This window comes from Saccopteryx bilineata, chromosome 1 (assembly GCF_036850765.1).
Source record: "Saccopteryx bilineata isolate mSacBil1 chromosome 1, mSacBil1_pri_phased_curated, whole genome shotgun sequence".
Taxonomy (NCBI): Eukaryota; Metazoa; Chordata; class Mammalia; order Chiroptera; family Emballonuridae; genus Saccopteryx; species Saccopteryx bilineata.
The window spans coordinates 218416555-218431012 of NC_089490.1; the positions used below are offsets into that span (position 1 = coordinate 218416555).

Genomic DNA, 14458 nt, shown 5'->3' on the forward strand with positions numbered 1-14458 from the left:
ACATGTGCTTTCTGAGTGTTTTGCCCAGTTTAGCTCTATAGCTATTCAACCAACCAGTGTGAGAAATTTCAATGGAACCGGCCCACACTCCAAGCTTTAATGTACAGGGAAGTCTCTGAGGAACTAAGAGAAACAGTTGGGCAACCTCAGATGTTCCTTGTTTCTTGCCCATAGACAACTGCTAGGCATTAGTACACACATCAACTTTCCGGGTCCCAGTCTCAGGCTGTCAACTACTTCAGAGTGACATCTTCTCACAGAGGCTCTGTGGAATGACCAGAAACCATGGAAAGTGAAGCATGACTAAGATCTGTCTTGAGTTGACAGAAAAGTCACAAATACCCAGGTGAGTGTGGGAGGCTGGAGCCCTCTTGGGAAGCTGGGTCTTGAGGATGAACCTCGCACGGCGGCCTGGAGGGAACCAGTCTGGGGGGAGACATATCGGCATGAAGTACTCCCAGCTCCCTGAGGTACATCTTGTCTTTCACCCATTCAAACCTGGAGCAGTAGCTCTGAGTCGTTTGTAAAGCATAGGAATTGGAAGAGGCACACTGCCAAGTAAGAAGGTTTCATCAGAGAACAGCAAACAGCCAGGCCACGCTGACTACCTTCCTAGAAAAACGAACATGAAGGTGAGTCAGGCGGTCTCAGCCTGGATAGAGAGGGAGCAGCGAGGACAGTGCACCCTGCCTGCTTCCTCACTGTGCCTTCGCACTGAGAACACACCAAAAGAGGATGCAGTCCTTGTGTGCATGAGTGATGAACAAATTGCGGTCCGTCCGGATAATGGAGTATTAGCACTAAAAAGAAATGAGTTATCATAGAGCCATGAAAAGATACAGAGGAACCTTACACATATTGCTAAGTGGAAGAAGTCAATCAGAAAAAAAGTAGCTCATCAGACAAAGCTATATGCAGTATGATTCAAACTGTATGATATTCTGGAAAGGGCAAACCCATGGAGACAGTAAAAAGAACAGTGGTGGCAAGGGCTCAAGGGACAAAGGGATGGACAGGTGGAGCACAGAGGATGTTTGGGGCAGTGAAATTACTCCATGGGATACTAATGGTGGACATGCGTCATTATACATTTGTCCAGACCCACAGAACGTACACCAAGAAAGAACCCTAATGTAAACTGTAGACTTTGGATAGCAATGATGTCTCAGTGTAGATTCAAGGATTCTAACAAATATTCTACTCTGGTGGGGGTTGTTGGGAGCTGGGGAGGTTGTGCCTGTGTGTAGACTGGGGGTACATGGGAATTCTGGGTGCTTTCTGCTCAATTTGGCTATAAACTTAAAACTGCTCTAAGAAACATTTATGAAAAAAAAGTGAAGCTAAAAAAAAGAAATACATATCTTTCACATGAAGCAAATGAAGGACAGACTGTAAGACCTACATAATACATATGCCATAAATTTCACATCACACGTCAAACATTTGAAATGAAAAAAAATGTTTTACAGAAGTTTTTAAGTGGATATTAAAGTTTCCTATCTATTAAAAAGGAAAACCACTTAGATTAAGGTATTAGAATATGCCTGTCTGGCCTGGTTATCAATAAGTGTAAAGGTTTCTTCAATTCAGGCAAATGGACTCTTATTAATAGGCAGGATATTATGTCACTGAAAGAAACAGATGAAGAATTTTATGAGACAAGATTTCTTTTCAATTAGGTTAAACATTAGAAAGATTATTAGAACTTCTATTTAATCTAACTGGGGACTTCTATGTGCATTATGAAGTTCAAATTCATTATAAAGAGAATGCTTTCTATGATGAAATAAAAAAAAAGACTGACAATAAATGTATTTCTGGTTAATTCCCCATTCTTTCTGTGCAAGACAAATTATATATAAAAAAAGTAATGTAATAAAAATTGTTAAACAATGACATGTAAATAAGGAACTAACATTATGCCAAAATCGGACATTTTAGGGCTTTAAGGAATATCATCATCTACAAAGTATCTAGTTGACCTGGGAGCGAACTGGAATAAACCAGAGGCAGAGAAGCTAAGTGAGGGGGACGAGGTTGTGCCCACTGCGGTGAGAGGCCAGGTCTGTGACCAGGGTCCCACCACCCACCACCGCTCAGGGACAGGAGAGAACCTGGCCTCCCTCCTTGCTCGCAGCCACAGATCTACCCCCACCTCATCAGTTTCCTCTTTGTAGAGTCAGGTTTTAGATGTTTTCTTTATGAATGTAATAACCAAGACATGGCATAAAGGTCACTATTTTACTGATAAAAATGTTTTAATATAGGTTTTTCAATTTTCTTCAAAATTGTTGTATTACTTAACTTTTAAAAAATGTCCACTCTGTGGCTTTTGTCATATATTTTAATTTTTTTTATTGATTTGAGAGAGAAAGGGAAATGAAAGGAGAGAGCAAGGGAAGAAAAAGGAGAGAGAGAAGCATCAACTCGTTGTTTCACTTAGTTGTTCTATTTAGTTGTGCACTCACTGATTGCTTCTCGTATGTGCTTTGGGGATCGAACCTATGACCTTGGTGCACCAGGACCATACTCTATCCACTGAGCGACCCAATCAGGGTTGTCAGTGTTTTTTTAAAAAGGAAAAAATACACACCAGCAAGTGGTACACAGTTTAAAATACCGCCCCTCGCTCTGTAGAAGACAATCAGAGGACCCAGTGGGGGTCCCAGTAAAATATCGCTCCCACCTATGTAGGAGACAATCACTCACTCCGCAGACCTCCCGTGCTGGGTGGGATGTGTGTCCTGGGCGGCAATGTGCTGCGGTAGGGCTGGGTGCTGCTGAACAGGATGTCATTGGGCAGCGCCTGGTCAAGGATGGAGCTCCGGGAGCTGCCAAAGGAGGAGTCCCTCCAAGTGCTGCGGATGCTCTCGTCAGACAGCGTGCGGTACAGCGAGCGTCGTGGGGACAGGTGCCCGTAGAATGAAAACTACGGGTTTAAACATGGGAGACAGGAAAGAAAACAGATTTTACAAGGCTAAAATCATGGAATATATGGGGCTAAATCTGTGGGTCTGCACAGCGCTGTGATCACTCCAGGCTATCAGCTCAGAAACCCCATCCCCAGCAGAAGGGTCACCCAGGCAAAGGCACCTGTATGCATTAAGGCCTAGAGTGCACTTACTGGATTTGAGTGTTTTCCTCTTGTGACATTCTATGAAGAATTATCCCGAATTAGACGTGAACAGCTTTATTAATTCTGAAATGTTAAACGGAACCTCGCTAACCTTAGAGCAGCGGCAGTCCCTGGAAACAGGGAAGGTTGTCATTTTAGGCAACAGTTACTTCATAACCACTCAGAGCACTGGCTTGATTTTAATTTGAAATGACTCCATTTTAATATTAGGCAATTCTGTACCAATCAACGGCATGTGAGGTTCAATCTAATCTAAATAGTGGTAATAAAACTAATTCTGAACTCCATAGCTTTCCAGGCCATACATACAGGTTCAAGAAAAATGGAAGCGGCCCTGGCTGGTTGGCTCAGTGGTAGAGTGTCGGCCTGGCATGCAGGAGTCCCAGGTTCAATTCCCGGCCAGGACACACAGGAGAAGCGCCCATCTGCTTCTCCACCCTTCCCCCCTCTCCTTCCTCTCTGTCTCTCTCTTCCCTTCCTGCAGCCAAGGCTCCATTGGAGCAAAGTTGGCCTGGGCACTGAGGATGGCTCTATGGCCTCTGCCTCAGGCGCTAGAATGGCTCTGGTTGCAACAGAGCATCGCCCCCTGGTGGGCATGCCGGGTGGATCCTGGTCGGGCACATGCGGGAGTCTGTCTGACTGCCTCCCCGTTTCCAATTTCAGAAAAATACAAAAAAAAAAAAAAAAAAAGGAAGCGGTAAAGTAACATATTGTCTACTTTACAAAGAATCACTCAGACAGTTGATTACAGTCTATTACAATTGCTGAAAACTTATAGAAATTGATCATAACCAGAGTTAAAGAAACCAATAGAATTATTGGGCATTAAAACAGATAGGGTAAAAAAATCCTTATGAAAGAAACCAAGTAGTCAAATACCCAAGAAAAATGAAATGAAATTTGAATTTCCAACCCCTTCTGCACACTGAATGAACCACACTCTTTCCACACAAACAACAGTGAAAGGCAGAATGTTTGCATCAAACAAATGCAGAAATGGCTACTTATATTTGTGAACACAGAAAGACAGCTAAAAATATTACTATTGTATGTGTACCTTCCATCCTGTCATGTCTGTCCTGCTGATGAATGGGTGTAGGGATGTGTGTGGACTACAGAGTTTAATTTACACCATGAAAGGGAAGTGATTTGTCTTAGAAGGAAAAAAAAACCTGACATGTGTCAAGGAGAAGTTTGTTTCTATTGAAAGAAAAGTTACTTATACTTTGTGTTCAACAGTCTGTACCCGGTTTACTGGACCTTGTGCATGACTCGATACAAGTTAAAAAGGAGAGACTCATTGGGCCTGAGTTCTTCTGAGACCCCCCACTTCACAGGACCAGCAGGTGCCTCACAACAGGATTACAGGCATGGGGGAATAAAGTAGCTTTGAGGCAGTGTCTAATTAGAGTGTTATCTAAAACACAACTAGGTTCCCGGCCAGGGCACGCAGGAGAAGCGCCCATCTGCTTCTCCACCCCTCCCCCTCTCTTTCCTCTCTGTTTCTCTCTTCCCCTTCCGCAGCCAAGGCTCCATTGGAGCAAAGTTTGTCCAGGCGCTGAGGATGGCTCTGTGGCCTCTGCCTCAGGCGCTAGAATGGCTCTGGTTGCAACAGAGCGACGCCCTAGATGGGCAGAGCATCGCCCCCTGGTGGGCATGCGGGGTGGATCCTGGTCAGGCACATGCGGGAGTCTGTCTGACTGCCTTCCTGTTTCTAACTTCAGAAAAATACAAAAAGAAAAGAAAAGAAAAAAATAAAACACAACTAGGCTAATTGCAGTATCATTTTATTACAGGGAAAGCAGAAGCCTAGGATTGGTGTTTGCCCTGATTCCACTCAATGCAATAATGCTTGGTTTTCCTTTTTTTTCATTTGCACAAGATAGAAAGCTGGATTAAAATGGGGAAGATCTGGATTCCAACTAGTATTATGTGAACTTCACACTTCACCACTTACTTGCAAAAAGAGGACAGTGGGCTAAATTACCTGTAAATTCCTTTTAACGTATTCTATTATTTAGCATTTTAAGAGACTATAATAATAAACTAAGACTAATGTTAGCCAGGGACAACTGCATTGTGAATGAAGGTATGGCATGAACATGAGGTTAGCTTGCAAGACTAATGTGCGGCCTTCCCTGAGATAGCTGCACAGTCTTACCCAGCAAGGCTGGTCCACATTCCTCTATGTGTGATGCTCAGCAGGCAGTGCAACTTCTGCCTGCTTCTAAAGAAGATTGTATCTGAGAATGATTTGGAGCAGAAGGTGGAGCTCTAGGAGCAAAAGTCAGGTGGTATGAATTTAACAGGTACCACTTCCGATTGCCTGTTATGTCCAGGTAGCACACAAGGCTCTGCTCACATCATTTCTCATCTTTCCTAAAACTCTATAGTACACTGATTATTACCTCCTTTGTACAGAGGACATGGCCAAGAGGTCAAGTCACTGGTACAAAGTCACATAGCTGATCATTGCTAGAGCCGGCATTTGAGGCCAGGCCCCTCAGACCCTAGTGTCTTTTGTCCAAGCGAGAAAGCTGCCCTTCCTACCTTCCAGGTTTGCTTTGCTTATCGATAGTATAAACGTGGAAAACGGCCAGCCGTGCCTGGAGCTGCTGGTAGAACCATGAGAGAGAACACAGGCAGAGGTACCTGGGAATGCTCAAGTCTTTCATTTAGAGTTCCCTTTAGTATTACAGAAATGCCACTGCCCACACTAACCTTTCTTTTCCCCTGCTCTGCTAATGGGCTCTCGGGAAGCATCAGTTTCACAAAGTCTTCTTTCGATAGAACGTGTTGCGTTTCCGAGACAGCGTCTCCCACCACCGTCTGATGCTGAGTGGAGGTGGACATGAGGTCCCTCTCACCGTACAACCTGTTGGGACAAAGCCAGAATGAGACGAGGAGCAACCAGCCCATCTGTAACGTGCATGCAGTGTCAAAAGTTCAAGTCCCACCACCAGACTCAACAGCCAGATACACCTAACTCCTGACTAAGTCCGTTCATTTTTGCTGTGTTCGCCCCACAGGCCTGCGTCTATCTGTGAAATGAGTTCACCTGCAAAGTTAGATTTCTGAATAATTCAAAACAAAATCAGATCCCCAAAGTCTGGGATGAGAAAATAAAAATGCAGCCAGGTTTTAAAGTAAGGCTGTATTTCTCCTTTCCTAATCTGCATCAGAAAACAGTTTCCATAATTCAGCAGAAATTACCATGGTCCTCTGAGGGGCCCCTGGGCCCCTCAGGAGTCTGACACAGCCAGCCACACCCCCATACTTCAGAGAATGCAGAGAAGGCCCTCGAGGAGCCTGGAGTTGAAAAGTAATCGATTCTGGCGTGTGCCAACCATGTTTTTTATTATCAGCAATTTCTCAAAGCTGTTTAGACAAATAAAGCAGCTGTCTCCCTTAATTATTGGTATATAAAAATGTATTTATGGACAACAAAAGACTGTCTAGATGAATTACTGTTTTCAGCTCTTTTCCAGGGAGAAAAGTGGAGAGTCATTTTTAAAAGGCTGACTCTGGAAATGCAAGCCACCGAATGCTGCTGCACATGGAGGGAATGGGCAGGGCTATCAGGCTGTCAGCCACACAACCTGGATACAGGCTCCAGGAATCCAGGGTCCTGGGAGCTGACAATAGAGGGTGACCAGCATGATGTGGTGTGTCACTGAGATGACTCTAGTTCAAAAGTAAGCCTGCCTTGTCACAGTGGGACAGCTCACGGGCAAACGGGAATAAGAAACTCATACAGACATGCTTCAAACTAACAGTGATTTATCTAGAAATCTCTATTATGGCTTTGCTTTGTTCTTGAGGTGGGTCGGGTCTCCTGCATGTCTCATACCTCAAAGTATCAGCAACACTTACAATGTGAGCAAACAATGCTGTGAAAAGTCACTTTTAAAAATGTTTAAAACACGACTGAACATCTGGTTAGCCTATGGGACAGCACGGCATAAAAGGGGGCTTCAGAGCCCACAGCTCTGAGGGAAGAGCCACAGAGGGAAACTACACAGAGGTGTGCTAAAGGGGGCGTCCACGGGCACCCAGCCTCTCTGGAAGGGGCTTGAGCACCCAGTCCCCCTGTGTTCTGGAAGAGACGAGAGGAAAACCCCCAGGTCCCATCAACAGCTGCCTGAATACAAATCTAGTATCTACACATGTGACCCTTGAACAATGCAGGGGTCAGGTGCACTAACACTGCATGCAGTCAAAAATCCACACGCAACTTTTTCAACTTCCCAAAATTTTACTCATAGCCTATTGTTGACTTAAACAGTAAGCTAAAGAAAACCTTATTTAAAAACTCATGAGGGAGAGAAAATACATGTATAGTATTTATTGGAAAAAATCTGAGTATAAGTGGACTTGTGTAGTTCAAACCCATATGGTTCAGGGTCAACTGTAATTACTAATAAAATGTGCTATTCTAGTTTTCCTAAGTGTTGCAATAAAAATCAACAGCCTTTCCTGCTAAATTAGTAATCTTACCAAAACTGCCAGGTGACATGTCAATAACTATGGCCCTAGGTTCTACTCTGTGGCTGTCACGAGTGCAGAGGTGAGTATAGGCACTCCCGGAGGGCCCCAGTCTGGTATGTGGGTATGCACGCGCGTGTGCACACATGCATATAAGAGCACAGATGAACAAGCGTGTAGGAAGTCACAGTGCTGTGATAGTGCAGAGAAAGGCCAGCTCAGGAGGATGCTGGTTTTAGCAACTTGGCTCAGAAATTCAGGAATAGCATTTAGGCAAAGGGAACTGCATGGATGGAGGCACAGAGGCCTGTGACAGAACTGTTCTTCTGGGGCAGTAAAAGCAGAGCTGCTAGAAGTGTAAGGTTGGAGGTGGATGAGATGGGGCTTGGAATTGGCGTAGGACAACAGGATTACCTGTCACCCTTGCAATGTGAAATGTCACATAGGAGTCTCAGACAGAACCTAAGTAAGTTTTTGACATGGTGACCAATTAGGTAAACAAACAAACAAACAAACAAAAAACCCAACTCCACTTAAATAGAGAATATTAAAGGAGGAATTTTCAGGACTGACTAGAAAATATGCAACTAAACCCTGGCATTATTCTCCCATAATCAATGCCTGTGTAGTATATGCAATAACGTACCTGTGAACTGCTGATGTTATATTGCAATTAGTGATTTCTACTCTTCTTCTCCTACCTCAGACCAGGTGTTCCTGGAAACAGGGCCTGGGACTTAATTAGCTCCGTATTGCTGCTGCTCAGGTAATTTTCATATGGGCCAACAGCACAGTGTTGACCATGAATAAGGGAGGTGTCTAGAGACCCACTAGTTCTGCAACAGTGAGCAGAAGGGTTTCCTGGGAGGTGAGAACCATGGAGAAAAAAAACAAACCCGCAGCACATCTAAGGCACATACTCAGGGCTACTTAAATAAAGGTCTACGTAGCTCTTCTTAGCTGTATTTTTAAATATAAAGGTTATATTAAAAAAATATCAGTGAAGGCTGATTATTATATATGAGTTCATTAAATAACTGGCAATTTGAGTTATGGGAAATTTCTGGAGGACACAACAGATTTTATATTTTGCGTTCAATGAGACGCTAATATTCTCTAATTCACAGTGGCACAAACACACTCAACTTGACAGACCTTTTTCATAAGCATATATTTCGGTAACCTGGTAAAGCACTGTTTTGACAAAATTTCAAAACCATAGTTGGCGCAGTCTGTATGCGGCAGCCATTATATAGTCGTTGCTTGTGCTTTGTTTTAGAAGCACTTTCTTTGGCTACATGAGGCCTGGGGTGCTCACTGCACCTGCCAGGCTGAGCCCAAAGCAGCAAAGAGATCCAGCTGAGAAGCCCCAGGTTCGAATCCCAACACTAACCTCCCACCCGTGATATGGGGAAATGTGTGTCCAGCCACGCAGAGGTGCAAACCCCTTGACCACGGTGTTTCTAATGCAGCCTCTCATACTGGAAGTTGGGTCATCACACCAGTGCATTAAAGTGCGCACACTGAGGGGGCTCCAGGGAAAATGTCCAAACAGGCTTCTGCTCCCCCCCCCCCCGCCTGACTCTCACGACAGAGGGCCCTTTACTGAAACATGGTGCTTACACTAACATGCAAAATGTCCCCACAAATGTTTCTTAGAACTTAAAAGGCTTGGATGAGTTTCTAGGAAGCACACAGAAGATTCTATCAGACAGAAATATCAACGTTATCATCAGAATATTTGCATTTGTTTTTTTAAAGTGTTATTACTATAAAATTACTTTCTAAATAACTGATTTGCAATTGTTGACAAGATTTTTATTTTATTTTTTTTACCCAAAGGATTCCACATTCAATTTTAGCACTAAAATGATTTTTAATTTAGAAGGCAATATCAATGCTGGCCATATTGAGGAAGCACTTGAAATGATGTTATTCACTTACCCACACTTAAAACCTAGAAGAACTCTTCTCTGAGAGTCATGGAAGTCCCCAGGTACCCCCATATGTGGTAACATTATTAGTACATGCAGACACAAAAAAATACAAGGGCCCCATAATTAGTGCACATGAGCTTTTGTTTTCAACGCTGTCCTTAAAAAAATAATAATAATAAAAGACTAAACCAACAGCTATATAGGACCAGCCTTGCTCTGCAATCTTGAAATGTGATTTCTAACTATTCTCTTCTAAGCGTGATCAGCCTATTTTTCACACGTGTAATAAAATGTTACCAGTAATTTTGGTCTTTTCTTTTTCCAAAAAGATAGATAGCACCCCTCCCTACCTGCCCCCATAAAACCTAACCACTGGATGAGAGATCACAGTCATGTTGAAATTGGGAAAGGTCCTTTATCTTTTCTGATGTCACTTAATCAGCAACTTTACAAAACACACAGACTCTATAGGAATTCAAATTGTCCGTGAACTTGTTTATTCACAGTCTATGCTGACATCAGCAAGAGCACATTACCACGCCTTTTCTACTGCTGGCAGCTTTTCGAATAGAAGCACAAAGAATAGGGATTTCACTGACATCAGAGAAATGGCACTGTGAGGGGCGCTCCTGATATCTCCCCCTGAAATTTCAACAAATTCAACAACTAGAGACAGAAAAACAATCTCAGGAGCATCTGAATTACACATACACCAAAGGTACGATTGGGTGAAAAGGTGGCTGAATATATAATCCACTCTGAAGGAAATAAGAGAGAGAACGAAGCACTCCGCCTTCCTCACTGACCTGAGGAAGGGCGCTTTCACTTGGAACTGAGGGGAAAAGAGGGCCAAGGGAATAAGCTGGGCTAGGGTAGACAATCAAGCCGAGGAGAGAGCACACGGCGGCTCAGCCTGAGTTCGTGGATGTGAAGCTAGAGCAAGCAGCAGACTCCGGCAGAGGCAGCCGGGCGGGTTGCCTGCGGAGGTCGGCACCAGAGCAGCTTTGAGCTTTGTTCACTCCTGGTCTGCAATCGCAGGCGGTGTGCGAATGGCTCCACCTGATGCCTCTGGTGTGGGCATGCGCGTTCGCAGACAGAGGGGCTGGGCCCGAGACTGTCAGCAGTGGACATCTGCATGGGCTGTAGCCAGAGTTTCTATGTGGTCCCAGCTCCTCAACCAACAGCACAGGAAGTGTGCAAGGGCCGGAATCCCTAGGCCTGGACCTGTCCGGACAGGGCACCTCTGCCAGCCAACACAGGTTACAAAGCACATTCCCGTGAAGCAGACCTCTGAGAGCACTGCAGAAGTTGTAGGGCTAGGCTGCGGGCTTCCAAATGGCACAAGGGAGAAGCCTGTGGAGATCAGACCTGCGGAGCGCTGAGGCAAACTAGACATACCTGGAGACCCTTAGAAAGGAGCCTGACCAACATTTGCCTCCCTGCCCTGCCTGCTTATGCTGTTGGCTCTGGTTAACAGAGCTTTAGCCAGACTGTGCTTTGAGTGGACCTAGAAGGGATGTGGCAGCTTGTAGGGCTTCTTGCTCTGCAGGCAGTGGCTGGGACAACTTCACAGCTGGGTCCCCAGGCTGCTGACTCAGGAAGGAGAGATGTGGGGAGAGGCACCGGGAAAACTGACTCTCTCATTGTCGGAGCCAGCAAACCCTAACAAGCCCTGCCTATAAACGGGACTGAGCACTAGCTTATATCATTGCCTTAGCGACACATCAACTGTAAATCTCTACTCAAGAGTGCCACAGGGGAAAACCTGTGGTATAGCGCTACCGGCCAAAAAGAAAAAGAAAAAGGAAAAAAGAAGGTAACTTCTCAAAACCAGGAAAAAAATCACATTTTTAATAACTTTTTTCCATTTTTTTCTTGTATTTTTCATCTCTTTTTTCCACTTTGGTCATTTTTATCCTCCTTCTGTCTTATTCTTTTCATTTTGAACTTCATTACCCATAGGTGTTACATTTTCCATTCTTTTTTTTATGAGGGTTACATTCCAAAAACCTTAACTCTTTTTCTCTTTTTTTCTTTATTCTTCTTTTCTCTTTCACTTTTTCTCTCATTTATTCATCATTTACAAACAAATTATTTTATTCTAGATTCAAATTTTTTCTTTGTGGCATTTTGTGCGTTTTTTACTTTGTTTTTTATCTCTTAAGTCATTTCCCCCCAACTCTGGCTCTCTGTTCTATACAGTTTTTGTTCACTGAGCACAATAGAATTTTCATTTTTTCACTGCATTTTTTTCAATATTTTTTTAATCATCTCTTATTAGTGTTATTAACAATACCACTCTCAAATGTCATTAAGGAAAGAGAAATCAAATATCATGGATACAAAAGACAGATGTAGCTCAGATAGATGATAAAAAATCGCTAGAAAAAAATTTCAATTGCTTGGAAACCTTGGAGTTAAATGACAGAGAATTAAAAATTGAAGTCCTAAAAATACTCAGGGATATACAAGCACAGAAAGGCAATTTAGAGAGCTCAAAAAACAATTCAATGAACAAAAAAAATACATCACCAAGGAAATTGAAACTATGAAAATGAATCAAACAGAGATAAAAAAACTCAAGTCATAAACTGAAAAATGAGGTAACAAGCAGGCCAGATAGAGGAGAGAATTAGTGACATAGAAGACAGGCAACTAGAAACACTACAGAGAGAAGAGGAGAGAGACTCACAAATTAAAAAAAAAAATAAGAAAGCCTTACAGGAATTGTCTGACACCATCAGAAAGAGCAACATAAGAATAATGGGTGTATCAAAAGGAGAAGAGAGAGAAAACAGAATGGAGAAATATTTGAACAAATAATTGATGAGAACTTCCCAAGCCTACAAAAAAAATTAGAGCCTCAAATCCAAGAAGCAAACAGAACACCGAGTTATCTTAACCCCAAAAATCCTACTCCAAGGCACATCATAATGAAATTATCACAAACCAATGACAAAGAAAAAATCCTCAAGGCAGCCAAGGAAAAGAAGAACACAACATATAAAGAAAGGCCTATCAGATATCTCAGCAGAAACCCTACAAGCCAAAAGAGAGTGGACCCCAATATTTAAAGTTCTGAAAGAAAGGAACTTCCAGCCAAGAATACTGTATCCATCAAAGCTATAATTCAAATACAAGGAGAAATAAAAACATTCACAGATATAGAAAAGATGAGGGAATTTATCAACAGAAAACCCCCATTTCAGGAAATACTAAAGGGGGTTATCTGAACAAATACAAACAAATCAAAACAAAACTACAAGTAAAAGCTCCATCAAGATCATAATAAAAACAAGATTAATATGTGACAACAAAAACAAAAAAGGGGAGAGAACAAAGATTAACAGTAGCAAAGGAGGATGGAGTACAGAAGCACTCATGAGATAATGTATTACAATAAACATGACAGGTACCCTTTCCATTACTCAATAGTAACCACCCCTGCAAAAACCACCACAGAAGCACATGGCTTAAAAAAAGAAGAAACAGAGAAAAGAAGTATGGAATACAACCAAACAAAACAAATGACAGAAAAACAAAAGAGAAGAACCAAACAAAATACAGAGCTATTAGAAAGCAATATATAAAATGGTAATAAGAAACCTTCAAGTGTCAATAATTACACTAAATGTAAATAAATTAAATTCGCCAGTAAAAAGACACAGAGTAGGCTGACCTGTGGTGGTGCAGTGGATCAAGCGTCAATCTGAAATGCTGAGTTCAAAACCCTGGGCTTGCCTGGTAAAGACACATATGGAAATTGATGCTTTCTGCTCCTACCCCCCTTCTCTCTCTCTCTTGCTGTCTCTCTTCTCTAAAATGAATAAAGAAAAAAAAAGATCAGAGCAGAAATAAATGACTAAAAAATAGCAGAAATAATAGACTAAAAAAAAAGACACAGAGTAGCAGAGTAGAATAAAAGAGAAAAATCCAGCTGTATGCTGCCTTCAAGAAACACATCTAAGCTACAAGGATAAAAAACAAATTCAAAGTGAAAGGTTGGAAAATGATTCTCCAAGCAAATAACATCCAAAGAAAAGCAGGTGTAGCAGTACTCATATCTAATAATGCTGACTACAAGATAGCAAAGGTAATCAGAGACAAAGATGGTCATTTCATAATGATAAAGGGGACACTGAATCAAGAAGACATAATACTTCTTAATATATATGCACCAAACCAAGGATTACCAAAGTATATAAGACATCTACCAACTGATCTAAAAATAAAAACCGACAAAAATACAATCATACTTGGAGACCTCAATACATCAGTGACTGCTGTAAGTCGTTCATCCAAACAGAAAATCAATGAAGAAATATCGGCCTTAAACGAAACACTAGAACAATGGATATAATAGATCTACAGAATATTTCATCCTAAAGCACCAGAGTATACATTTTTTTCCAGTGTACATATACATTCTCAAGAACTGACCATATGTTGGGCCATAAAACTAACATCAACAAATTCAGAAAGACTGAAATTATACCAAGCATATTTTCTGATCATAAAGCTTTGAAACTAGAATTTAATTGCAAAAAAAGAAGTAAACAGACCCATAAAAATGTAAAAATTAAACAACCTACTTTTAAAAAATGAGTGAGCCAAAAAAGAAATGAAAGCAGAGATCAAAAGATACATACAAACGAAAATGACATTACAACATATCAGAATCTCTGGGATGCAGCAAAAATAGTAATAAGGGGAAGTTCATATCACTGTGGACCTATATGAACAAACAAGAGAAAGCTCAAGTAAACAACTTAACTTCACATCTTAAGGAACTAGATAAAGAACAAAGGCAACACAAAGCCAGCAGAAGAAAGGAAATAATAAATATCAGAGCAGAAATAAATAAAAGAGAGAACAGAAAAACTAGAGAAAAAAATTAATA

The 14458-nt window shown here is 41.9% G+C and overlaps 1 protein-coding gene across 3 annotated transcripts in view; it reads right to left on the reverse strand.

Moving 5' to 3' along the window:
- The window catches only part of SIPA1L2 (signal induced proliferation associated 1 like 2), a 261170-nt gene that overhangs the window by 23037 nt on the left and 223675 nt on the right, over window positions 1–14458 (reverse strand). For all 3 annotated transcript variants that reach the window (XM_066236177.1, XM_066236189.1, XM_066236182.1), the window contains exons 16-17: window positions 5858–6011; window positions 2710–2929 (exon numbers count right to left, since the gene is read on the reverse strand). In XM_066236177.1, the coding sequence (XP_066092274.1) occupies window positions 2710–2929; window positions 5858–6011 (374 nt within the window). The remainder of the gene's footprint in view (window positions 1–2709; window positions 2930–5857; window positions 6012–14458) is intronic.